This window comes from Acomys russatus, chromosome X (genome assembly GCF_903995435.1).
Source record: "Acomys russatus chromosome X, mAcoRus1.1, whole genome shotgun sequence".
Classification (NCBI taxonomy): Eukaryota; Metazoa; Chordata; class Mammalia; order Rodentia; family Muridae; genus Acomys; species Acomys russatus.
Window position 1 is genome coordinate 56,246,455 of NC_067169.1, and position 27,447 is coordinate 56,273,901.

General features: G+C 37.2%; 1 protein-coding gene across 5 annotated transcripts in view; it reads right to left on the reverse strand.

The window, feature by feature from the left end:
- The window catches only part of Atrx (ATRX chromatin remodeler), a 142,247-nt gene that overhangs the window by 41,735 nt on the left and 73,065 nt on the right, over nucleotides 1–27,447 (reverse strand). For all 5 annotated transcript variants that reach the window (XM_051141285.1, XM_051141282.1, XM_051141281.1 and 2 more), the window contains 11 exons: nucleotides 26,910–27,083; nucleotides 25,710–25,803; nucleotides 23,900–24,002; nucleotides 21,718–21,942; nucleotides 18,530–18,671; nucleotides 17,475–17,584; nucleotides 16,633–16,779; nucleotides 16,333–16,510; nucleotides 10,833–10,970; nucleotides 9,204–9,379; nucleotides 6,847–6,964 (listed from right to left, as the gene is read on the reverse strand). In XM_051141285.1, the coding sequence (XP_050997242.1) occupies nucleotides 6,847–6,964; nucleotides 9,204–9,379; nucleotides 10,833–10,970; nucleotides 16,333–16,510; nucleotides 16,633–16,779; nucleotides 17,475–17,584; nucleotides 18,530–18,671; nucleotides 21,718–21,942; nucleotides 23,900–24,002; nucleotides 25,710–25,803; nucleotides 26,910–27,083 (1,605 nt within the window). The remainder of the gene's footprint in view (nucleotides 1–6,846; nucleotides 6,965–9,203; nucleotides 9,380–10,832; nucleotides 10,971–16,332; nucleotides 16,511–16,632; nucleotides 16,780–17,474; nucleotides 17,585–18,529; nucleotides 18,672–21,717; nucleotides 21,943–23,899; nucleotides 24,003–25,709; nucleotides 25,804–26,909; nucleotides 27,084–27,447) is intronic.

Sequence of the window (27,447 nt, forward strand, 5' to 3'; positions counted from 1 at the left end):
CAGACAAATAAAGGATTGCTCCATATGGATAAGCTTCCAACAATTCTTTACAACTATTAGGACACAAAAGGCTACTTTCAAAATTTATTCTTTTTTTTTTCCTGTTTTTCAAGACAGAGTTTCTCTGTGTAGCCTTGGCTGTCCTGGACTCAACTCTGTAGACCAGGCTGGCTTTGAACTCATGGCGATCTGCTTGCCTCTGTCTCCCAAGTGTTGGGATTAACGGCGTGCGCCACCACACCTGGCTTCTGATGTACAAAGTGTAAATGAAGGAAGGGGAAGAGAATGTACCCAGCACAAACATAAATAATAATGATCTTACTACCAGGGGAAGTAAAAACACCACCAACAAAACCAAAGAGGTGAAATCCATAGAAATATAGACTAATTCAAGAAACAGGGTGTTGGAGAGAATGAAGAGACAGAAAGCAACGGGTACAAATTTTCAGTCGTGTAGGATACATACTCTACAAACATGATAATGAACATAAGGGCTATAGTTAATATTCTGTATATGGTAAATGGCTGAATACATTTGAGGTATTTTACATACACAAAACATGAGAAAAGAGTAGTCACACAATCAGCTATATTAATTATCTTGCTAAGCAGATGTACACATTAAAATATACTGCACACCTTAAAATACATACAATAAAAAGAAAAAATTTTGTGTTATTTTATCCTCTAAGCTGACTGAGGCTTGTCTTATTTACTAATATATTTAGAAAGTCATTTCGGATGATGTTCCACATGCACTCGAATGAGTGTTCTATGATGCTGGACTGTGTTCAATAAGGGTGTCTTAAGTCTAGTTTATAATGTTATTCAAGTCATTTAAGTCCATTGAAGATCTGCTTAGCTGTTCTAGACATCACTGAAGCCTTCTGTGTTTCTCCAGCATTACTGGCTAAAGAAGAAAAAATGAAAGGCATTAAAAACAAGAAAATTTGGGGCCAATGGGAGTCTGAAAAAGACACCTGTTACTGAGGCTGACAAGCTAAATTTGATTCTTGCGACCCACATATGGTAGGAGAGAACCGAGTCTTTCAGGCTGTTCTCTAACCTCCACATGAGTGTCATGGTCTTCATGTGTACACATACAAAATAAATAATTGTAATAAAAAAATCAAGTCAACATAGGGTGGTGCATGCCTTTATTCCCAGCACTCAGGAAGCTGAAGTAGATCTCTGCAAGTTGGAGGTCAGCCTGGTCCACATAGTGAGTTTCAGGCCAACAAGATTATCTGAAAACAGAACTAAGAAACAATGTGGTGGCAGAACCCTATGATCCCAGCACATGAGACGCAGAGGCAAGCGGACCTTAAGTTTAAGGCCAGCTCTGGCTAGATGGCACATCTAGGCCAGCTTGGGCTATGTGAGACCTTATGTCAAAAAACAAACCACCAAAAAAATGTTCAAACACTTTATGGGTGGTAGTTCAACACTTAGTTTATCTCAAAATATGTCCTAATAAAATAATCCACTTTTAACATGAAAATCTGATTTTATAGTCTGTAATATTTCTTACGATTTAATTAGTAGGATTCAAGAGAATTTTTTTATAATAAGCACTTAGGACAACCTGACAACACAAGCCATCACACTTCTAACACAAAGTGCCAAGTGAATTCTAATCAACAAGAAATGGAAAGAATATCTGATACTAAATTATCTCAACAATGCAGGCTCTATGAAGTTGAAGAAAGGGGCTTACTTATCATGTGTAAACATGTTTTACAACACTTAAAATTGAAACCTTTTTCAATTTTATCCTCTTTTTCCATCACATTCTCATGGGCTTCACTAGCCAGGCATTATACATGACAACTACCTTTACTTAAGTCCTGCAAAGGAAATCGTGGTAAACATTAGAATATGCTTACTTTGATACTGGATGAAAGGCGAAGAAATAAGTAAGATTATACATAATACAGAAGTCTTGTTCACATATGAAACAGTTCAGCACAAGTCTTTGTTCTATGTAATTTAAAGAGTTTACAAAAGCCCAGTACTCAGGAGGCACAGCCAGGCAGGTGGCTGTGTGTTAAAGGCCAGCCTGGTCTACAAAGTGAGTTCAGGACAGCCAAAGCCACACAGAGAAACCCTGTCTCAAAAAAGGGGGGGGGGTTAAAAGACTCTAGTGTTAACTGTATTACAAGAGGATCACAGAATAATAAAATCTGCAGGCTGTAATTCTTAGAGGAAAATTAATCCTTGGTCTCAACCTCTAATATATTCATTAATAGTCAAAGGAATATCAGGAACTGTGATCAGAGTGCTTCAGTACACAGGGTAACAAGAAAGCATGATTAAAAACAAATAGAAATGTGAAAAAACTATTGGGGCTTAGAAAGTGAAATGATGAAATCATCTGAAGTTTAAGAAATGCTACAGAAAGAAATTTGAAATTATACAAGACACAAATTATAAAGAATAACAGAATAACTGAACATAACTTTTGAAAAGAAGTCACTGCATTGCTCTTTTAAAGATTTATTAAAATAGGGAATAGTGGTGTATGCCTGTAATTCCAGAAATCAAGAGGCAGAGAGAGCCAGAGAATCAGCCCAAGATACACAGTGAAACCTTGTTTCTCCCTTAAAAAGTTTTATGGAGATAGAATATACATGGTCTAAAATCCATAAATAAGGAGTATGAAGTCCAAGCTGGCCAGTGGTGACACCCGTATTTAATCCCAGAACTTGGAAGGCAGAGGCAGGCAGATCTTTGAGTTTGAGGCCATCCTGGTCTACCGAGCAAGTTCCAGGACAGTTAAAACTGTACAGAGAAATGCTATCTTAAAAAAAAAAAAGCATGTAATATCCAGTGACCTCTATTCTAGTCACAGAAATGTGAATACATGGTCACAATTGAGAGACTCTGAGTTTGGAGCAACTGTTGTTTTTACAGTGTTTCATACATGCTGGCTAAGCATCACACCTCTGACTTTTCTGTCCCACAACTGAGCTTCAAAATACTTTCACTACCCCTGCAAAGCCCTACACTACTTAGCGTCCATGCCCCAATACCTCCCATTCTATACCTTTAGCCATACTTAACTCTAACAAAATCTGTAGATTTGCTAACACTGGACATTTCATATAAACAGAATCATAAGCGTGGTCAGTTATGTCTTGCCTTTCATATTTACAAGGGTGAGACATGCTAGCATGTAACAGCAAACTCCCTAATGCCAATAATACCCATTATTATGGAATTATTCCATATTTCTTCATCCAATCACTTTGTTAACAGACACAAATTATTTCTGGATTTTGACTATCTATAAAAAATGATGACATCAATGAATGGAACTAGAAAATATCCTGAGTGAGGTAACCCAGACCCAGAAAGAATATTCATAGTATGTAATCACTTATAAGTAGACATTAGCAATAATATCAGGATAACCATGCTACAATCCACAGAAGCCAAGGAGGGCCCAAGGGAGGATGCTTGAATCTCACTCTGAAGGGGAAATAAAATAGAAATCTAAAGTATGATGGAGGGAGGGAACTAGGTGGGAAATGGGGTGGGGTGGGTAACTGTGGTGGGAATCAAGTGGGAGGAAAGGACCTGGAGAGAGAACAGAAATCAGTGGGGATAAAGAAATCAGTGTTGGAATAAAAATGGAGCAGAGATTGAGGGACTGCACCAATACTTGGCCCAACCTGAGACCCACCCCATGGGAGATAATCAACCTGACACTATTAATGAAACTCTGCTATGCTTGCAGACAAGAGCCTAGCATAACTGTCCTCTGAGAGGCTTCATCCAGTGGCTGATGAAAACAGATGCAGGGACCCACAGCCAAACAATAGGTGCAGCTCAGGGAGTCTTGTGGAAGAGTTGAGGGGAAGGATTAAAGGATGGAGGGGTCAGGAACATTACAAGAAGACATACAGAGAAAACTAACCTGGGTCCATGGGGGTTTCACAGAGCCTGAACCATCAACCAAAGAGCATGCATGAACTGGACCTAGACTCCCTACACATATGGAGCAGATATGCAGCTTGGTCTTCAAGTGGGTCCCCCAACAATTGGAGCGGGAGTTGTCTCTGACCCTGTTGAGGGTAGGACTGAGAGGAGAGGAGGGATGGGGCTGGGATCAGAGTGATCCCAGTGATTAAATAAATAAATTTAAAAAGTGATTAAATAAATAAAATGAATGAAAAAAGGTTGCCATCAAGACTGAAATACAAACTTCATTTTGATACAGAACTGGTAGGTCACATGCTAATAACTCTGTGTTGAACTTTGTGAGAAATTGGCTAGTTATTTTCCACTAGTTATTTGGCCACTTTTTACTTTGCTTTTATCATATCTTTCCTAGTTTGTGGCACATCACTATGGGTTTGCCTCGCATTCATTTTCCTGAGTAATAATATGAATAAATGGCATTTGTTTATGTTCTCTGGAGAAATGTCTTCTCAATTCCTTAACAGCTGCCTCTTTAATTAACTTAGGTTTGCAGGGAGGGGGAGTTTGAGATTCTTTTCACTATATAACCCAGGCTGGCCTAAAGCTGATCCTCCTACCCTAGCCTCCCCAGTGTCAGGAGTACATGTGTGGACTATCACGCTACCGATGTCCATTTATCAGTTGTAAAAGTCCTTTCTATATTTTCTACATGTAAGTGCCTTATTAGATGTGATTCACATATATTTCTTATCATTAGTTGTCTCTTTTAATCAAGACAGGGTTTTACTGTGTAACACAGGCTTGCACAGAACTTGCTACAAAGCAGGGGTTGGCATCAAACTTCAGATCCTCCTGCCTCAGCCCATTGAGTACTGGGATCATAAGCCATGCGTCATCATGCCAAGTTAGTTTTAGTTCTTAAATGGAGAGCTTCCCTTGTTTTATTAATTAACCAAATGAGGTTGTGCATGACTGCTGTGCAGGCATGATGGCACATGCCTGTAATCCCAGGACTCAGAGAGGCAGAAGCAGGAGGATGTCTCTGAGTTCAAGGCCAGCCTGGTCTAGAACAGCCAAGGCTACACAGAGAAACCCTGTCTCAAAAAACAAACAAACAAAAAAGATTGCTTGCTTAAACCTAGAAGTACAAGAAAGCCTGCTGAAAATGGTGAGACCTTACCTGAAAAAGAAAGGGGAAGAATGGGAGAAGAGAAGGGGAAGGAAAAGAAAAGGGAAGGCAGGAGAGGCTGAGAAGAAGATGGAAGGGGGCAAGAAGGAAGGTGGTTCATGCTCAGTTTTATTTATATTTTTTAAGACATTTACTATGTTTTCTTACTCAGTCACGCCTACCCCACCACTCCTTTTCCTTCTATCTATCTCTCCCTCTCTGCCTGCCCAGTCCCCCAACCTCCTGGAATTCCCTATGGTTTTGAACTCACAGAGATCTGCCTGCTACCATACCCAGCTAAGAATCTCTTAAGATGCCTATGTCTGAGGAAGCATCAAACTGCCTATGTAGTTGAGAATGGCCTTGAACTCCCAGTACTGCAGCTTCCACTCCCTAGCTGCTGAGATTATAGGTATGTGCCATCAAGTCTGGCTTCCTTTTTTTAAATCAATAACTGTATCCAGGTGGGCTGAAGGGCAACTTCTTGCCTATATCTACTAACCCTGTATGTACTCATCAGCTGGGGAAAGGTACCACAAAAGGTGACCAATGAGTAAGAAACTTAACTCCAACCAGAGTCTTGGTTATATTATGTAAGGCAGTATAATATTAAGTACACAGGGTAAGACACATGGATGAACAATACCTGTGCATTCTATTTTTTAAAAGGACACTGATAAAATAAACTAACAGTACTTCACAGAAAATAGCATCAGTCAACATTTAGGGTATCTTAAGTATTTCTAAGTTTTTTATTATAACATGGGGAGGATTTTACATGCTTTGCCTTGTATTTTGCCTTCAAACTTTGTGAACTTGGTAACAAAGAAACAATCTCATGGATTTAATTTATATACCTTTCAATACCAATGTAGCTAACTTTTTTTTCCAAGACAGTGTTTTTCTGTGTAAGAGGTCTGTCTGTCCAGGAACTCACTTTGTAGTCCAGACTGACCTCAAACTCATGGAGATCTGCCTGCCTCTGCCTCCCAAGTGCTGCAATTAAAGACATGTGCCACCACCACCTGTCTTGTAGCTGAATATTTTAAAAACTACTCTGGATTTCTTTGTTTTCTTTTACAGATTGATTCCACATGCATAATTCTTCTGAACTGCTTTTGTTTTGTTCAAGACAGTGTTTCTTTGTGTAACCCTGGCTGTCCTGGAAATCACTCTGTAGACTAGGCAGACCTTGAACTCAGAGATCCACCTGCCTCTGACTCCCAAGTGCTGGGACTAACAGCAATGAGCCACTACACCTGGCATGAGCTAGCTCTTATTAAAGGATTTATTCACACATGATACACAGAGATTTCTGGGGGGTTTGTGTATTTAAATCAAGCAAAGTCCCAATATATGTAAGAAGGCATTGCCACTAACCATTATTGCTTTAGCCAGGTGGTGGTAGTGCATTCTTTTAAAGCCAGCGCTCAGGAAGCAGATACAGGCAGGTATCTTTGAGTTTGAGGCCAGCCTGCCTGGTCTACAAAGCAAGTTCCAGAATAGCCAGGACTACACAAGGAAACCCTGACTCAACAAAACAAAACAAAGAAGTATTATTGCTTTAAGTTTGTCCATTGAGTTTAGCACCGATAATAAGCATTGCAATTTTAGGCACTGTTATTTTGTTCAGATGTAAAACTAAAAAGAATAAACAAAAAACATAAAAAGCATGGCAAAATTACTAAGACCATATTCTTCAGAAAAAGAATATATTCATAGAGAAGATTAAAACAACTGAATGTATTTGTTACCTGTTAAGTGATCTAAGTAGTACTGATAGAGCTTGCACTGAATTGCGGTCATTCTCACAGCTAACACATATTCATGTTTTGGAGGCAAGAACTTTGTTAATGCTGTATAATCTTTCCTCTGCAATTAACAAGACAAAGAATGCAAATCAATTATCTAAATAGATAACAAGAATGAATTGCTTGGCAAACCGTCAGTTTTTTAGAGTCAAAAGACACAGAGTCAATATTTTCTGAAAGTTTTTTGCCCTTTCAAATCATAACAGAGACCACAATGATTATACTGAATTACTTCATATGACTAGATAATATAATACATTGGTAAAAATAGATACTGCAACATGCCTATCAGGTTTTAAATTCAAGTGGTGGTATGATCACTTAGCAAAATGAAAGCTTTCAAGATGTTCTTCCCTGTAATAAAAAAAAAAAGTATGACAAATTGGAGACATCATGTAGTCATATGAACGATAATACTATCAAAAATAACTTGCTTTTCACATAGTAAATCATAAGAATCAAGAGTTTCATGTAGCCAAGTGTTGCATTAAAAAAAATTTCAGGGCTGGAGAGATAGTTTAGAGGTTAGGAGTACAGACTGCTCTTACAGAGGTCCTGAATTCAATTCCCAACAACCACATGGTGGCTCACAACCATCTATAATGTGATCTGATGCCATCTTCTGGCCTGCAGGTGTACATGCAGGTAGAGCACTGTATATATAATAATAAACAAATCTTTAAAAAAAGAAAGAAAGAAAACTCATTTCAAAGGAGAAAAAAAAAAAAAAAACAGGAAAAAGGAAAAAAATTCAAGCCAGTTTGAGGCCAGCATGGTCTATATAGAGAGTTCCAGGACAGCCAGAGCTACACAGAAAAACCCTGCCTTGAAAAACATCAAAAAATTGTTGCTTTAAGTTTATTCCTAATGCAATCTCATTTGTATGTCAAACAAAAACACGTAACTTCTGAAGCAATGTGTGCCCCTCTGAGAAAAGAAGCTGTGTACAAAACACTAATGAAACCATTTTATTATGAGTATAGAAAAAACACAAAAATACTAATAATCACTAAATACAAATAACTACTTAACCAGAAAAACCAACTTCTGACCAGCTTGAGGAGTAATATCAATACAGAAGTGAAGTACTTAATAATACATGTAACTAACCTGATTAAACATGACTATCATCTATGACAGCACTATAGCCACCCTAAAGGACAGGCTGTGCCACTGTGGAATATTTTTGTAGCTGCTTTTAGTGTCTAGTGTCTTAAGACAGAATGTAGACCATGAAATCTCTGAATTGACAGTTCTATCTCTACATACTTATCTATAAATGTAGATTCACCAAGTCTAATTTTAAGTAACACTATTAACCTGCTCAGTACATACCCAAAAGCAATAAAAATGGTTTATGCACAAGTGAATACGTGTGACTATAAAAGTATGTCTGAATAAGGGTAAATGAATGTATGAATGCTATATGTGTCACAGCATACATGTGGAGCCTAGAGGACAACTCTGGTGGAGCAGGTTTTCTCTTTCCACCTTTACACTGATTCCAGAGATTAAACTCTCATTGGCAGGATTGTGTAACAAGCACCTTTACTCTCTAGTCCATCTTGCCAGATACTAAAATCAGTTCTTTTTTGTTGTTTTGTGTTGGTTGTTTGAGGCAGGGTTTCTCTGTGTAGTCCTGGCTGTCCTGGATTTGCTTTATAGACCAGGCTAACCTTCAACTCATAGAGATTCCTCTGCCTCTCTGAGTGGTGGGATTACAGGTGTGCCACAGTGCCTGACTAATCATTTCATAAAGATTGCTTTAAAAATAGTTTCTCTCTTAATTCATACTAGCCTGTACTACACCTATTTCAAACAGTGAGGTTCTAAATACCATGCCATAGTATAGATAGGAATTTCTTTCTTTCTTTTTTGTTTTGTTTTCTGAGACAAGGTCTCTCTGTGTAGCCTTGGCTGTCCCGGACTCGCTTTGTAGACCAGGCTGGCCTCGAACTCACAGTGATCCTCCTGCCTCTGCCTTCCTAGTGCTGGGATTAAAAGCGTGCGCCACCACGCCTGGCCCTATAGATAGGAATTTCTTAATCATTAACAGCTGTACTGTTCTTCAGACCTCCCTGTTCTAAGACAATGATTCTAAACATGAACATAGCAAGTGTATTGATCAACTGTGTTCTTAAACTGTGAAGTGTACTACAAATGTGAATGGTTGGAGGACCTTTAAATCAATGCAAAGAGATATAGTTACAAAATGAAAAAAAGAAAACAAGTAGTTCAAGCTTACACTCAGAAAATGACTTGGGACTGCATTACATTGTTATTGTGGAACATATCTGTACCTGAACACAGCCGGCTAACATCTCATAGAGAATATGAGCACGCTTTTTCATCACTCTCACATCTACCATGGTAGAATCTGCACACTGTCCATTTTGGATTGGATTTATAAATCTATTCCTAAACTCCTTGATGGATCCAAGCAAATTTTCCTTGATAAAGTTAACCATGCAATGATCTAAGAGACAAGACATTAATTCATTAATAACATCAATGATAAAAAAAAAACTAGAAAAACTCCCCAATATATTGCTCATGCCAAACGCTCATCTCATAGAAGTGTTATAAGTAAGGGAAATGGGAGACAGGAGGGGAGGGGAAAGGGAAAAGCTAAGCATAGTATAAAAAACTGTTCATAAATCTCATCTAGAACTAGATATATCATATGAGAAATTGAAAGTCCATACATAAATCCTAGACTTTTTTTTAATAAAACAGTTGATTCAAAATTACTACTCATAACATTTAAAATATAAAATAAGTATATATAACTGTAGTGGTGGTCAGTGAGGGCACCTTGTAAAGAAAATATTAAGCACCACATAAAAATAATAAAAAGATAATAAGCTACTGTGGCTAAGTTATATAGCGAATTCAGTTCCTGATTCAGCTGCAGAAGGCTTTAAATGTACCATCAATTGTCCTGTATGTATCAGCATCACAATGTAAAATAGCATTTCTATAAAAAGGAGAATAAAAGAAAAATGGGGGAAATGAACAAGTAAAAAGCCTAACACAATGGAAAATGTGGTACTCTATAAAGCTGATTGCAATTTGGTAAATACGCACCTGTTGTATCACATGAAAATGAGGGAAACTCACAAAGCAGGCACTTCTCTATGTGTTTCCATCCGTCTTCAGTCTGAGCAAATGTTACTCTGGCAAAGATTTGGTAGAGTTCTTTTTTCTGTCCCTCATCTCTACTTCCCAAAAATGTTCCAAAATTGGCATTTCATTATATATATATAATTTTCTTTTTTTTTCCCCAGGAGGAGACAAAGTGTCACTACGTATTACTGGCTATTCTTGAACTTAGAGAAATACACCTGTTTCTGCCTCCTTGGGAATGAGATTAGAGGTGTGAACTATCACACCCAGTCCTTTTTTTGTTTCCTTACTGGTACTTTTTCCAAACTGTATATATATCCTTATAAGATCTTGAATAAGCCGGGCAGTGGTGATGAACACCTTTAATCCCAGCACTTGGGAGGCACAGGCAGGCGGATCTTTGTTAAGTACAAGGCCAGCCTGGTCTACAAATTGAGTCCAGGACAGCGAGGGCTATTACACAGTGAAACCCTGTCTCAGGAAAAAAAAAGATCTTGAATAAGGACATATATATTTTGTATATTTTAAGGCAATCATTAAGGAATTCTGATACTTTCCATGTATTTCAATGCCTTTGCTTATATGTGAACAATGAGAACTGCCTCTGTCTTGACAGTGGTTTGCTACTCATACTTTGACAGCATTTCACTTGAAAAGCACATTGTTCTTTTACAGAAGAATCCACTCTACCACTATAGATTATGGTTAGAAACTTACAACAAAAGAAAGGGAGATGGCCAAAGTTACAGAAATATATGAGCCAACAACAACATTCCCCAGCACAATGCCATATATCAACTCACATTCAATTAGGTTATTTTGAAGTGGTGTTCCTGTTAAAATAATCCTCCTTCTTGATCGTATAGAGTTCATAGCTTTTGAAACAGCAGATGCTTCATTTTTTAGAATGTGGCCTTCATCACAAACAACAAAATCAGGGCCTATTAAATATACACAAAACAACACTTATTTTAAAAACAACAAAACTAAAAGAAGCAATAAAACTAAAAAGGCTGTTCATGGAAGTATCTACACTTAATAATTTTACACTGCTGATATTAAAAGAAGTAAAACAACATCATTAGAAGCACAATCATTTTATGTGCTATTGTGTATGGCTGAAATGGCATTTTTAGTATTAATCAAATCCCTATAAGTATTAAAGTACTACTATAAATAGTATTTCAGAGCTACAAGCCTTGTGAGGTCAGCTTAAAAGATTTTACCAACACAGCACTTAGGAGGCAGAAGCAGACAGACCTCTGAGTCTGAGGCCAGCCTGGCCTATAGAGTTCCAGGACAGCCAAGACTACACAGACAAAGTCTGTCTTGAAAAAAAACAAAAAGAAACAAAGACAAAACAAAAACAAATAATTTTCCAACAGAAAAGAGAGATATATACTTATCCCCAAGAGATTTAGGTATTTCATAAAAGCAATAGGTTTTGAGAAAGAAAGAAAACTTTTAGAACTAAGGTATGTCAGAATGATTATACAGCACTTTTAACAATAGAAGGAAAATATCTTAAAAGATAGTATTTAGTATTAGAATTCATTAAAATTATCGCCAAAGAGTTTCGATAGACATGAAAAGACAAATATAAAATAATATAGGGGCTGAATGAAGGTGGCTCAGTGGTTATATAAACATTTGCTACAACTATCCACAACTCTGGTGCCAAGGGATAGGACACTCTTCAGGTATCCATGAGCAACAAGCACGAACCTGGTGCACAAAACTACACGCAGGCTAAACACGCCCATATGTTAAAACAAACAAACAAGGAACGTTTCTATACTGTTTGTGTATTAGGGGGAGGGATTGGAAATATCCTGAAAGCTGTGAAAGGAGACCTACCCAAGAGAGTGAGTTCAAATTTGGTTTAATGGAGTAATTTATAGAGCTGGAATTAATGATGTACATCTCTATGTACATGCCAAATACACTATTTAATAGTTGCAACAGAAACATCCCTCACTTGACAAAGAAATACATTTCTGATCAACCTATTCTAAGTTGAAAATTCATTTAATAGACCTAAACCTACTAAATTCTACTGAATATCATAGCTTAACAACAAAACTTATTGTATAATATTGGTTTACTCTTGTGAGCACATGAATGAGTGGAAGTTATTATACTTCGTATTTTTTTTAGAGGACTCTTTTTTTTTTTTTTCCTCAAACAGAATTTCCTATGTACCAGAGAGACCTGGAATCAACTACATACACAAGAATGACCTTGATTTCTGGTTCGCCTTCATCTGTCTCCCAAGTCCTGGGACTGCAGGAATGTGCCACCAAACCCAGTATTAAAGTTTCCACTTTAAGGCAGTATCTTTTTTTTTTTTTTTTTTTTTTTTTTTTTTTGGTTTTTCGAGACAGGGTTTCTCTGTGTAGCCCTGGCTATCCTGGACTCACTTTGTAGACCAGGCTGGCCTCGAACTCACAGCGATCCGCCTGCCTCTGCCTCCCGAGTGCTGGGATTAAAGACGTGCACCACCACGCCCGGCTTTTAAGGCAGTATCTTGATGAGCATCATCAGCCCATAAAAATTCCAAATTTGAAATAACAGTTCATATCAAATGCATGACTTTCTCAGAACCATGAAGTCAGAAAGGAAATGAACCCAAAAAACCTATAAGTCTATTGCTATTACATTATTAAAATCATTTGCATTTAAATAGCTACTTCAAATGCATTGGACACATCTTTAGTAATACCTCACTGTTAAAATGTTATGTGCACACACACAATTGGGGGGGGGGAGTTGAGACTGATTTTGCTCAAGGAACGTTTTACACTGTCTGACAGGAGTTTCATCTAGAAACCTCAGAATATTTACATAGTCTAGGCTAATAATGTGGTTTATGGTAAGGGTGCTTAAGAATCTTTTAGACATCTACAGGAATGGAGACTTAGATCATACAGAGAAGAGGTTAACCAGACCTACATAACCAAATCCAAAGCAAGCCAAAAAGCTGACAATACTCCATGCACACAGTTATATATCATTACTGGGAGACGCCTCTACTAGAAGATCAGTACCTGCGCCAACCGAGAATCTCCTGAATCCTGCCCTGTGTGTCTTTTCCTGTTGTTAACCTTAGTTTGTATTTTTTCGGTATAAGAAGTCAGAAGCATCAGTATAAGGACACAAGGTTTTCCTATGTCATTCCACCGCACTACTAAACCTGAAGGGGGCAGACTTTATTGCCCAAATACAACAGTCCATACACAGAGACATAGATTTTTTGTCTTCTGAAGCTAAAAAACTTAAAATTATCCTTGATAAAACACTAAAATAAATAAGAACACTCCACCAGACCAATTTAAATACATTAAATAGGAAAATGCTTTTCAAAAACAAAAGCCAAATAAATATATCATTCTATAGTGTTACAGTTAATGTTTCTTTTTCAGGATGTATGCTACAATGCCACCTATTGGTATTATTTTGAAACCTCGGAGTCAGGGCTAGGGATGCAACACAGTGGTAGAGTGCCCTAGGTTCAATACTCACCACTGAGAACAGGATTAAATGACTGCAGTCACTCCGTGCCACTTGTAGAGACCATTACGTAGCAATACAGAAGCAGGGACGCTGAGCTGGGGAGGAGGTTATTATCTAACCACTCTACCTAGTTTACAGCTGCCATGCTAGTACCTGCTTCTCCCACTTTACAACCTCCTCCCTAAGACTAGGAGACCTCAAAACTGCTTGTCTGGCCCTGACATCTAGCTTTTATCCAAGGCCTGAGTTAGGATATTCTTCTACATAACACAAACCCAGGTTTGCAAACACCCAACTGTCATAAAAATCTTTGGTGCAACCAATTTACATTAAACCATAGAAACCACTGGGGGGGAGGGGCGCAGAACTTAAATTCTGATACTGATAGAAAATCTTACATATAAAGGTTATTATTACCATGAACTCTTAGACTTTATGATTTAATACACTACTTTTGGTATATGTTATTCATGGCAGATATTATAAGATATTCATTGCAATACAAATAGTTTGATACTTCAAATTATCTAATCTTAAGAAAAGAGGACAGTGACAGAAGGAAGATCAAGCACTCAAAGCCAGCCTAGACTACATAAAAACACCCTGTCACAAACCAAAAACAACATAACAAAACACTAATAGAGAAACCAAAGGATAATCTTGCAATTAATTTTAAAACTTAACGAAGAAGGGGGCTGGAGAGATTACTCAAAGGCTAAGAGCACATGTTACTTTTGCAAAGGACCTGGGTTCAGTTACTAGAACCCATATACCAGATCATAGCTATCTGTAATTGCAGTGATAAGAGAACTAACATCCTATTCAGGCAACAGGCACACACATGATGGACAGATATACATGTAGACAAAACACTTATACACAGAAACAGTATTTTAAAATAACTTAAAATTTAAACTAAATAAACAGATTTTAAAAATAGGATCAGCACCTTATCAGATAAAACTACATTTAGAATTTTATTGTATACTCACCAGAACTTACATAGTTTTAGACTACATCAAAAAAAAAAAAATCCACATTCATTTCAGATCAAGCTGGATACTGTACATCTAGCCTGGCAGGCTGGTGCCTAGAACTGTTCTCTGAAAGCTAAACAGATATACTTAACTCTATAGAAGACTTAGAATTGAAGGCATTGCCATGGCTAACTAGTTCTCCTCTGTTTCATGCTCCTAAGAGCTCCAGCTATCCTCTGAACTGCCACTAGCTTCTCATAGAATATTTTTTTTAAATCTTGGTTTTATGGTTTGATTTTGACCCCCAGTTTCTATCACATAATACTGTCTTGTTTCTGAATCTTTTGAATACCTTCTCTTAGATTCATCTTCTTACTTAAAATTGTGTCGACGTCTCTGGTGGTTAAGAAAGGAAAAATTCAAAAAAGTTACTGATGAAGTAAGTGTCAGCAGAGGTAGAATGTGCTCATAAGTCAAATGAAGTAATTAGTAAATTGTTAGCTAAGATGCACCAATTAGGAGGCAAAGAGAAGGCTGAAGAACAGCAAAAGGTAAAGGACAAAGTTAAAAAAGCAGACATATATTGGCATTCTATGCCAGCTTCCAATTTCCAACAGCATTCAGACCACTCTAAATGCTAGTCTCTAAAATACAAAGGGGCCAGAGAGCTGATTCAATGGGTCAAAGTACTCATGTCTTACTGCAAATATCTGAGCTCTAGGCCAGAGCCTACAGTGGTGGAAGAAGACTGCCAAAGGTGTGTTCTGACCTCTACATACACACCATGGCACACACATGCTCACGCTCATTCATTCATTCCACTTATTCCCATAGCACACATGCATGTGCCCCCCAACACACACACACATACACACTAAGATGAAATTTAAAAAATAAAACATAGCGTATTACATTGATTCTGGAATCCATTCTGCTCTTGCATCATGGATTCCAACATTGAATCCCAATCATCAGGCATGCACAGTAACAGCTTTCGCCCACAAATCTATCTTGGTGAATGCCCACTCCCTGTTTTAGATGCACATAGGACCTTATTGCCTCCGTTTCAGAAGTGTTACAATTACAGAAATAACTCACTCGCCCAGAATATAAGTCTTACTTACACATTATATTGAGGGTTGGGGATGTGACCTAACATGGATGAGGCTTGGGTTCAATCTGTAGTTCCACATCACCACATAAACCAGGTGTCATGGTACATGCCTTGACACCTCATTTATGTATTTCTATCACTCAGGAAGTGGAGGGAGAAAGATCAGAAGGCTAAGGTGCTCCTCTACCTCTGTCATACCCAGTCAAATAGGTAAGGAGTGCTATGATTATAGGCACACACCAGTATGCCTAGGTTTTAAAAATATTGCTTGAAACTGTTCCCAAGAAACCTTGTGGAAAAAAAAACCTGCTGAAATGCTGCCATTCCCTAGTTCACAATTCTCTAATAAGATACTAACCACACATCCCCAAACATCAGAACTCTAAACAGCTAATAGCATTAAGGATTATTTAATATTATTTAAATTATACTAGTATTAATAATAAAAAATAAAACCTAAAGGACAAAGAAAACAAATACCATCTACTTAATGTGTTCAATATATGATTTTTTTTTTAATGTGTAGCCTTGGCTGTCCTGGACTCACTCTGTAGACTAGGCTGGCCTTGAACTCACAGAGATCCACCTCTTTAGTGCTGAGATTAAAGGTGTGCACCACTTCCAGCACTTGGCTCAAATAAGTAAGATAAATACAAATTTTCAGCTTGCTTAATAATGTCAGTGCTAGAAGTACCTTACCTGGGTCAACTAGAGCTTTATTAAATATTTCTTTAAGTTTCCGACTCTTCACATTCCTTCCTTGAGCAAGATTTCTGTACATTTCATATCCAATGATCATAACACCACCATCTTCTTGCCATCTCTGTAACATATAACTTCTCTCTTGAGGACGTTTCACAGTTGCTAATTCAGAGACCTTTATAAAAATAAAGATGCTTAACAGGAGCTATTAAAATGAATGAGCTCTAAAACCTCCCGAATCCTCTTTCCATATATGAATCTCATGCTATTGTTTCTATAAAAAACATTAAATGTTACCTCAAGCTTTTCATCATCATTTAATCCCTCCTGCCACTTCTCAAATTCATTCATCCAATTCAAAGCAGTGTTAAGAGGACAAACCACTAAAGCTGTACTGAAATCCAGTTTGTCACACAAAAGAACTGTGTGAAGAAAACTGACCACCTACAAGAAAGTAAATATCATTACATTTTCATTAAAATAACCACAAAAAATAGGAAACTCAAGCACTCATGACTTAATACTATTGCATTAAGCAATAAGCCAGCCAAACAAGCAAGGTCGTAATTTCTAACCCATATAAAATACAAGTACAGAAAAGATAGTAATAATCTCATCCTAAGAAATGAAGCGGTTTTAATAGAAAAAAGACTTTACATCCATATTACCACCATAGACTATTAAGTTGAAAAGTAAGTTAAATTCATCATGTGCCTGAAGTTGGAGGTAGTCACATCTGCAACCACTGCCTCAACTACAGCAGCAACTTTGCACAAACATCACTCTATTCTTGTAGTGCTACCAGGAATGGTTGTTGGTTTTTTTTTCCTTTTATTTGAAATTACAATAAAGATACTTGTATCATTTCTTCCTTCTGTTTATGCCCTCCAAACTTTTACATATACCTCTCCTTGCCCTTTCTAATACATAGCCTCTTTTAAAATTATTATACAGATATATGCATGTGCATATACAAACACCATCTCTTTAAAGATGCTTGCCCTCTCACCAACATAATATATAATACTTTAGAAGGAATCTTGTCATTCTTTATTGCTGTATCTATACAACTTGCCCAAAACACAGCAAAATCCAATACACATGCAAAAATGGGTAGGTTTATTTCCTATATCACTTACCTGCAAGGTCTTACCAAGGCCCATGCAGTGGGCAAGAATACACCCAGAACCTGGAGATTTCTTTGTCTTTTTCACAGACTCACAGCAGCAATCCCACATAAACTGAACACCTAAGAATGAGAAACCAAAATGTCTAAGAAACAGCAGAGTTTTGCTTTTTAAGATTTATTTTATGTGTATGAATGTATACCTTATAAGTGCTGGGAATCGAACCAAGGTTCCCTGGAGTACTCTTAGCCATTAAATGAGCCACTTCTCCAGCACCCAAGAAACAGCATTCAAAAATCAAAAAACACTTAGAGCTAAAGAAATTCTTAAAATGCAATTAGAATTGTTTATTCTGCTAAAGTAAATCAGAAATAAGACACAAGCAAACAACATGGGGGTATCTGTTCAGTTATCTTAACCCATCCCACTAGATTTCTCTATACCTTAGGATGTTCCAAAGAGACAGAAGAATACTGAAAAACAGAAACTTTAGCCAAAGAGGGTACAGTTTCCTATCAAATACACTTTCAGGTTTATTGAACCAGCCAGAAAAGAAATCCTGAGAGAAAACTACTTGTCTAGGAGTAGAAACGGAGCAGTAAATGGAGCTGGTAATCCAATAAGTAGGAACTGTTCAATTTCCCCTATGGACAGTTCATATAGACATTTAAAACTAACTCAGTAGTGGAATACTAAAACAGCAGAAGAGTAAGCACATTTGAATAACTTTGTAATAGAGAATGTAGCAAAAATCAATTAAACACTTACTTGAAAGTACTTGATTAGCTATGCTTCCTCCTAACTGTCAAGCACAATGTACTAGAATGCTACTTGCTATATAGATTCCCACTTCTAAGTAGCACCTCTTGCCTATTTAAAATGCTATGCTTGAGTCACCCAAACATGTTCTTCCTTACTTCCTTGTGAGATCTGTAACAGCTAGAAACATATTATTTTTATTCGACCAAGTATCTCCAATGATTGGCAAAATACTAGGCAAACAGAAGAAAACAAAATGTAGGTAAAACTTTAGCTAACAATGATTGAATCATTTAATAACTTCTTACCATCTACTTGATGGGGTTTCAATTTTATAACCATGTTTCTATGAACCTGCACTAAAGGTTCTTTGGTTTCTTCATCTTCATCTAAAACCAATTTAGTTGTTATTGGACACTTGGTAGGTGAAGCATCCTCAATTTCTATTACCTACAAAAAAGGAAGTTGTTGATACTTAAGCTCAAAGAAATCTTTCAAGCAATAGTGGAATATCAATCTTAATAAGGTAGATCTTCCAAAATGCAGACTCACCAGTTCCCATAGAAAACATGAAATATGAGAAGGTGCAGGTTTATGTTTTCCAGAGGAAAAACCCTTATGTAGACTTGAAATCACTATAGTAACACCAGGAATTAGTATAATGCCTTTCACACAAGATATTGCCAATACAGTTGTATTAGGTAGAATGCTGTACAGTCATTACAGTACTAGCTGTGCAAGCATGTGGACCTGAGCCCAATTCCCAGAATGCATGGAAGGATGGATGGATGGATGGATGGATGGACGGACGGATGGACAGACGGATGGATTGGACGACGGACAGATGAACAGACAGATGGATAGACCACAGACAGGCAAGGCAGGCAGGGAGGGAGGCTATAGGCTGGTTGGAAGGCAGAAAAGGGGAGGAAAGAGGAAAAAAGGAAAGAAGAAGCAAACTAGCCCTTGCAGAGGTACAGGAAGGTACATTCCTATGACTCAGTGGCCAGCTAGCACAACCTACCGGGCTAGATTAAAATCAGGGAGAGTCTGTATCAAAAGTAATTTGAGGGTTCCTAAAGAATTACACTCAAGGCTGAATTCTGGCCTCAACATACACATGCACCACACACACAAATACACATACGCTAACAAAAAAATAGCTGAACATACACAGAAGCACAAGTGTGTGTATACACTTGCTATTCCTAATTCACAGGTTACAGATGGGAACTAAGAAATAGATTTAGACCTAGAGAATGAACTTCTTCCATATAACACATGGTATTAAGCAAAACCAATAGTGTTTTAACAAAAGAAATGTTTATGTGAATAGTTTTATTGCTCACTGAAAAAAACTGAAGCAAAGACTATTGATTTAAAAACTGTCAGGGTGGGGTGTGGTTTGGTAGTAGAAAACTTGCCTAATACAGGCCAGGCCCGAGATTCAATTGGGCTGCAAAAGTGAAAGCAAATCGCCACGTAGTAGAGGGAAGCACATAGATAAGGTCTTTGTATTCTAACTGCAAAAAGCTAAAAAGTTCTGTAAAACAAGTTGGAAAAAATAATACAAACTCTTGATGAAAGCACAGCCCTCGTTAATTTGTTAACCTTAGTGAAACACTACGCAGAGGATTCGGTAGAGTTCTACACAGCTAAGTCACTCCGACCTCAAATAATTGTTAAGATGATAATAAATTTATTTTCTTCAAAGAGATTAAATCTGTGCTAACGTTTTCATATATGGGGAGAAAGCCCCTGATGCCTGCAACCTCTTCCCTCAGGCACATCTGAAACCAATTAGAGCAGTATGCAAAGTACCAGGGGAATGTGGGTACTCCCCCTCCACCATATGTCCCAATGCTTTCTTTGCATGCTTCTCCTACGCTCTGATTCAAGCAGAAAACACAGTACACAGAGAGAACACTCTTCATCTTGGACCCTTGCCAGCCCTGCACACACACAGAAACTGGTCACTGGAGTAAGAATTTATCAAGCCACAGGAGGAAAGCTCCCTGTGGCCATTAGCAGCACCTCCTAATGGAAAGTAAATGTCCATCATATAGAAAGCTTTCTTTGTCCCTTTCTCTGCCTCTTTCTAAATGTATTCATTAATATTACTTTTACATTATTTCTTAAGTTAAAATTTTACTCTAATTCATTATTTTTACTATTTTTATTGCCGTGATTCTTGGTAAAGTGGTACTTGGCTTAAATAAAATTTGTTTTGTTTTGTTTTGTTTGTTTGTTTGTTTGTTTGAGACAGGGTTCCTCTGTGTAACATTCCTGGCTGTCCTGGACTCACTTTGTAGACCAGGCTAGTCTCAAACTCAGAAATCCGCCTGCCTCAGCCTCCTGAGTATTGGGATTACAGGCATGTGACACCATGCCCAGGGGCTATAACAGATTTTAAATGCCTTCCTATAGCTGGTTTGTTGTGTTGCTATTACACTAATCTCTGAGTGCTACTAAGGAATGAGCTCACAAAAGAAGGCTACTCACAAAGACCCCTGTAAAAAGCCAACAAGGGTATCCATCCCAAGAGATGTTCAGGTCCTGACACAGAAAAATGATCATCATGAAAATGCACAGCAACACAGCTTAAAAAATTCCTCAAACTCCTATTACTTGAAGGACTAATGTGTAATATGATCTTATAGTAATGTTTAAAAGATCCTTATGTTTGTAAGGATATATGTTATAATCTCAACCATTGATAGATGATGATACCTTTTCTGGGAACTATCCCAAAATGATCTAAAAGTAGGTAAATATATCAAACAAGTCTGGCACTGTTAGTATGGATGAAGCTGGGATAATGGAGTGATGACTGCTCTTGCAGAAGAAAAACATTCAGGTCCTAGCCCCCTTGTCTGGCAGCTCTAATGACTGTAACTCCAAGCACTATAGTTCCAGCAGATCTGACACCATCTTTGGGCCTTAATGAGCAACAAGCCACACATGTGAAACAAACCCAAATGCAAACATACATCTATATGCTTATAATTAAAAATAAAACAATCTTTTTAAAAAGCAGAACTCTCTTAAAATTTAATAAATCAATTTCAGAGCTGGCAAGATAGCTCAGCAGATAAAGGTACTATTTCTACAAGCCTAACAACTAAGTAAGATCTCCAGGGCCAACATAAGGGCAAAAGGAAAAAACCAACTGCAAAGAACCCTCTGATAGACACATGTGCACCATGGCACATATGCACCCCAACACATTCAATTCTATAAAATGAAAGAAAAGTTTAAAAGAGAAATCTTTTTTCTAACTAATTATACTAAAATAATTTTGGTGATTATACAAGAGTCTCAACTGTTTCCAAGTACCTAGTTATGCAAGCATAGCCTAATAAGCATAATATCTGCCACTGGTTAAAACACTTTTATCTAGGAATCTGTAGTTTATTAAAGCATTCAACTCTTGAAAAACTATATACACCTGTGACATGTCTATGAAAGTTATAGATCAGACTGAAATGTTGGTTACCTCTCTTAATTTCTCTCTCTCACGTTCCCTCTCTGCAATACGTTTTCGCCTCTCTTCCTCTTCTTTAAGGGCATTCTGGGTCTCTGTTCTTAGTTTATCATCTTTAAGAATCTTCCGAATTTTCTTTCTGCCTTTTCCAGGTGACTTAGAATCATCATTTTCATCTTCCTCTTCCTCATCCTCATCATCATCTTCTTCTTCCTTTTTTTCTTCTTCAGAATGGCTCTGTGAAATTTAAATACAAAAAAATAGTAAAAATGTTCTAGTTCACTCATTTCATGTTGTACTATGTATGTAATGCACCAACAAGGGGTAGCAGAAAGGCTTTATTAAATATATGTAGAAATAAAGACTTGTAGCCAGGTGTGGTGGCGCACACCTTTAATCACAGCACTTGGGAGGCAGAAGCAGGCGGATCTCTGTGAGTTCCAGGACAGCCTGGTCCACAGAGTGAGTCCAGGACAGCCAGGGTTACACAGAGAAACCCTGTCTTGGGGAAAAAAAGAAAGAAAGAAAGAAAAAGAGTTGAATAAAAACTCAAGTAAACCTTGACAAAGAAAAACAATCAGGGCAAAGAAATCAAATAAGCATTTATTTTAAAAATGTGTACAATGGCTAACAAGAACATGAAAAGATGTCCAAACTGACAGGCCAGTAGAAAATAAAATCCAACACCTTAATAAGATACCATTTTATATACATTGTAACTGCTATTATTGAAAAATGAGACAATATAAGAAACAAAAATCAGTGAACCTGTAAGGTAGTACAAGTCTTTTAAGAAGGATAAAGTAAAGTGAATAAATAAATAAGAATGCTAAATGATATAACCAACATAGAAAACGTATATGAAAATCCTTTAAGAAAGTAACATATAATTACTGTATGTCTCGGCAATTACAGCTTGTATACATATCAAAAACAACTAAAAGCAGGAGCAAAACATTTGAACAGTCATGTTCATATTTGCATGGCTCAAAGCAATTAAAAGAAAAGAGATCATGGCCATCAACAGATGAATGAATAAACAATGAGATAAACACATGCAATAGTTTATCCAGAAGTGAAAATGAAATGCTCATATACGCTACAACATGAATTAAACTTGAAAACAATTCATCAGGGAAATGAAAGAGGAAGAAAACCATGAATGTTTTATGTACAATGTACTTAAAAGTGTCAAGTTCATAAAAAACAGAGCCCACCAGGGGCTAAAGAATAGACAGTATTGATGGCCTGAAGTGATGGCTCGGTGGTTAAGGCAGATTGCTACTCTTCCAAAAGGCCTGAGATCAGTTTCCAGCACCTACATTCTGTAGATCATAGTGGCCTATTTGATTCCAGCTCTAGGGCATTCATTGCCCTGTTTTGGCCTCCTTAGATACCTATGCTCATTTGGCATAAAGACACACACAAGGAATATATTTTTAAACTTTTAAAAAGTCCAGTGAATCTGGAATTTCTGCTTGTGAAAGCAATAGAGGCCATTAAATAGCATATTTTAATGTTTCCAAAGCTGGTTTTTTTAAAAAAGTGAACTCTTCTGAGCTAGAGAATTTTCTCAATTGTAGGGCACTTACCTAATGAGTGAGGCCCTATATTAAATACTCAGCACCACGCATTTAAAAACAAAACCCTCTCATGGCACATACCTGTCATATCAGCACTCAGAGGCTAAGACAGGAGGATCAGGAGTTCCAAGCCAGCCTCAGGTACAGAGTTAGTTCAAAGTCAGGCTGTGCTACATGAACCCTATCTCAGGTGGACTGAGTTACAGGACAGCCAGACTACATAGTAAGCACTGTCTCAAAAAATAGAAACCATGATCAGATTACACTGTATGAAAAAAAACATATTTTCAATTTTAAAAGAGAAAAAAAAAAGGTAGCTATACGAAGTGTCTAATTTTCTAGTGTATATAAATGATATGTTTGAGTTATATTGTAATCTTTTAAATGTAAATATGATGATGCATTAAAAGTGAATTAAAAACTTTCTTGCTAAAAAAAAAAAAAACAAAAAAAAAAAACAAGAAAGCAGAAAGATATTTTTCCCATAAGTGTAAAATTTAAATAAGAAAATAAAATTCAATTATGGAATGGCATTCAAAGAAAAAATAGTGAATTTACTATTACTAAGTATGTCAATTATAATTCAATCAAACAATAAATGCCATTATTGCCTTATTTTCACTGGATGAATCCTCTTGAACCTTAATGCGTCGTCTTTTCTTCTTCTGTTTATAACTCCGCTGATTTTCTTCCAATTCTGCCTTCTTTGCAGACCTGAAGAAAATTGTACATGTAAAATAAACTACTTCCAGATGAGTTTCCTCAAAGGAGTTGTGTACTACTTTGGAAATACCATGCCAGGATCATATGTATGCTGCACATATGCTGTAGCAGCATACATAGATATAGATAGAACATGTTATTGTTTCAGTAATGATAAAACGTACATAGCATAAAATGACCATCTTAACCACGTCTATTTTTCTTCTTTCCTTTTCATTTTTGTTTTATTTGGTTTTGCTTTTCAAAACAGGGTTTCTCTGTGTAGCCTTGGCTGTCCTGGACTCACTTTGTAGACCAGGCTGGCCTCAAACTCACAGAGCTCCACCTGCCTCTGCCTCTGCCTCCCTGAGTACTGAAATTACAGGCATGAGCCACCTGCACCTGGCCATCTTAACCATTTCTAAGTGTATAGTTTAGTGTTAATAGCACTCTCCTTTTTAGGAACTGATAAATGGCATAGCATGTGCACAACATGCAAAAGACAATGGTGTTTCATTCCTAGAACTACAAAATCAGGCAATGAAAAAGTAAGACTGAGGGGTGAGGATTATAGCTTAAGTTGTATATAACTCCAAGACATAAAGCCCTAGATCCAAGCCCTACTACAGGGTAAATTGGGCATGGTGGTAAACATCTATAATCTCAGTACCCAAGAGGTGAAAATAAGAGTAACAAAAATTCAAGGTCAAAAAAAATTACCAAACAGCGTTGGCATATGCCTTAATCCCAGCACACAGGAAGCAAAAGCAAATGGATCTCTGTAAGTTTGAGGCCAGCCTGGTCTACAAAGTGAGGTCCAGGACAGCCACGGTGGTTACACAAAGAAACTCTGTCTCGAAAATAAAACAAAACAAAAACCTAAAAGTTCAAGGTCATCCACGGCTACATAGTTAAGTTTAAGGCCGGAAGCCTCAACTGTATTAAACTAAAAATAATTTTAAAAGAAAAGAAAAAAAGAAGGAAGGAAGGATGGGAAGGAAAGGAGGACAGAAAAAGAGGAAGGTCTAGGTCTATACTTCGACTGGCAGAGCCTTTGCAGAGAGCACACAGAGCCCTGGGTTCATCATCAGCACTATACAGGCCAGGTAGGTATAACTGCATGTTGTTAACTTTTATTAATGTATTCATTTGTACAACATGATGGGTTTCATAAAGACAATTTTATTCAAGTGTATCATGTACTTTGACCAAATTCCTTCCCCATTCTTGTCCTGATTTCCTCTTTATTCTATTTGTATGTGTGAGTATGTGTGCATGCACACCTGTGCCAGGCTACATGTGTGACATGTAAGGAACTTGTCAGTTCTCTCTTTCCATCAATTTGGTCACAAGATCAGGCTTATCAGCAAGTATCTTTACCCAGTGAGCTTTCTCACTGGCCCTCCTTCCTCTTTTAAAAATTAATTTAAAATCAAAATATTATATGTTGTATTTATTTAACTTTATTTGCAATTGTACCTACTTTTCAAACAATTTGAAAGTATTCAGGTTAATTCCTAACTTTATGCAGAGGGAGGGGGCCACAGCAAATGTGCAGAGATAAGAGAAGAACCTGCCAGATTTGGTTCTCTCCTTCCACCATATGGGTCCTAGGCTCAGCAGTGGGCAGCTTTACTTATTGGGCCATCTCATTGGCTCAATTTCTAACACTGAAAAACAAAGCAAAGCAAACAAAGGAAACAGCTGTGTACTACTGACCTTGTTCTAGGCCGCTGTTCATCCTCAGACTCACTGACTTCTTCACTAACACCTGACTCCTGAAAGTCAGTGTCTTCTGACTCCTCACTGCTCACTTCAATTTAGAAAACAATGAATTACTAAACACTTTTCAAAAGAAATAAAATCCACTAAGTAACCTCACATTTACGCCTTAGATTTATATGAAGACCATCAGGAATATATATTCATGCATTATTACCTAGGGTAGACCATTCAAGGCCACCATGGTGGCAACACACCATTAATCCCAGCACTCAGGAGGCAGAGGCTGGCAGAACCTGGAGGCAAGAACTCAAATCAACCACCACCACAACAACAAATCTAACAAGGACAAGAAGACCAAGGAAGAAAATGACCCTCAACACCCAACTGCTGTTCTATCTTATGTGTTCCTCCCATCACAGAAGTCATTATTTGGCTCTTGTTTTCAACCATCAATCTGCTACTATTGTTTTCCTTTTAGAGTCCTAAAGTCAATGATTTCTGTGTCCTAGACATAGATATTAATCATTCACATGTATACTCGTATCTCTAAATTGAAAACTATTATACCAATTATTTCTATATTCATTTTTGTACCCATAATACTTAATGTGTTGCTAGACACAGGCAACCTCCTGAAATGTAGTAGGGCACAGTGGCATAAACCATAATCCCAGTATTCAGAAGGCTATGGTCATCAATTTGGTACCAGATCGGGCTATAGGACAAGACCCTGTCTCAAAAACAGACAGAAATAACAAAGGACTTGGATTTCCAATATAAAGAAAATACTCCCTGAGTCATTTTACATATAAACCCAGAAAATCTACCCAAATTAGTTATTTGTTCTGTCATCCTTCCATAGGAAATCACCTCAGCTACTTGCATTTTTATGCAATCTTATATTATCTATATGGCCTTTAAGAATATTTTGCTTATTAATTCAAATTCACGTCTGTTCATTACCTTAAAAGTGTACAGTGAAAAAAAGTGTACAGTGACTTCCAGTTTCAAGCACTGTGTGACTGTCATACTTTAAACTCTTTCCTTACCTCATAAAAGAGCAGTTGTTACCAATGCACTGCCACTGTCTTAGGAGCAGTGGTAAAGGGTCTGAGTAGATATACTCAAACGTCAGCACTAGAACTCATTTACAGAACCAGAGTTTTCTTTACATTCAGAGTTAAAATACCTTACCCTTCCTTATATTTCTTCCTTTGCCTTCTTTATGCTCTTTAGGTTTTGTCTTTTTTTCTTCTCCAGATTCTCCATCACTCATAGTCAGTTTATACCTCAAAAGTCTATGTCTGTATCTTGGCTTCTTAGATTCTTCAGAATCTGAATCTGATTCAGAATTGACTTGGTTTGGGGCTTTTAAATAAAGAAAACATTAATAAAGCACTCTTCACGAACTTTCTTTTAAAAGCTTTTAAAAAACTATTCTGTCTATACACAATTCCCATAATTTATGGAAAAGCTCCCCGGTATCAACAAGCTGTGCACCTTGGTATCACTGGAGAAAGCAGGTGACCATTTATCAGCCTTACTGAATATGGACTGACCATCACCAGTGTTTATCATTTTAAAGTATAAAATGCTTTACTTACAATTTATTGGTAGTAAGCAAAACAAATACAATTAACTTCCACAATTATAAGACACTCAAAGGAGTTGAGATAATAAAGACCTAAACATTTTTTAAAATCTCAAATGCACATATAGAGATTTCTTAGTC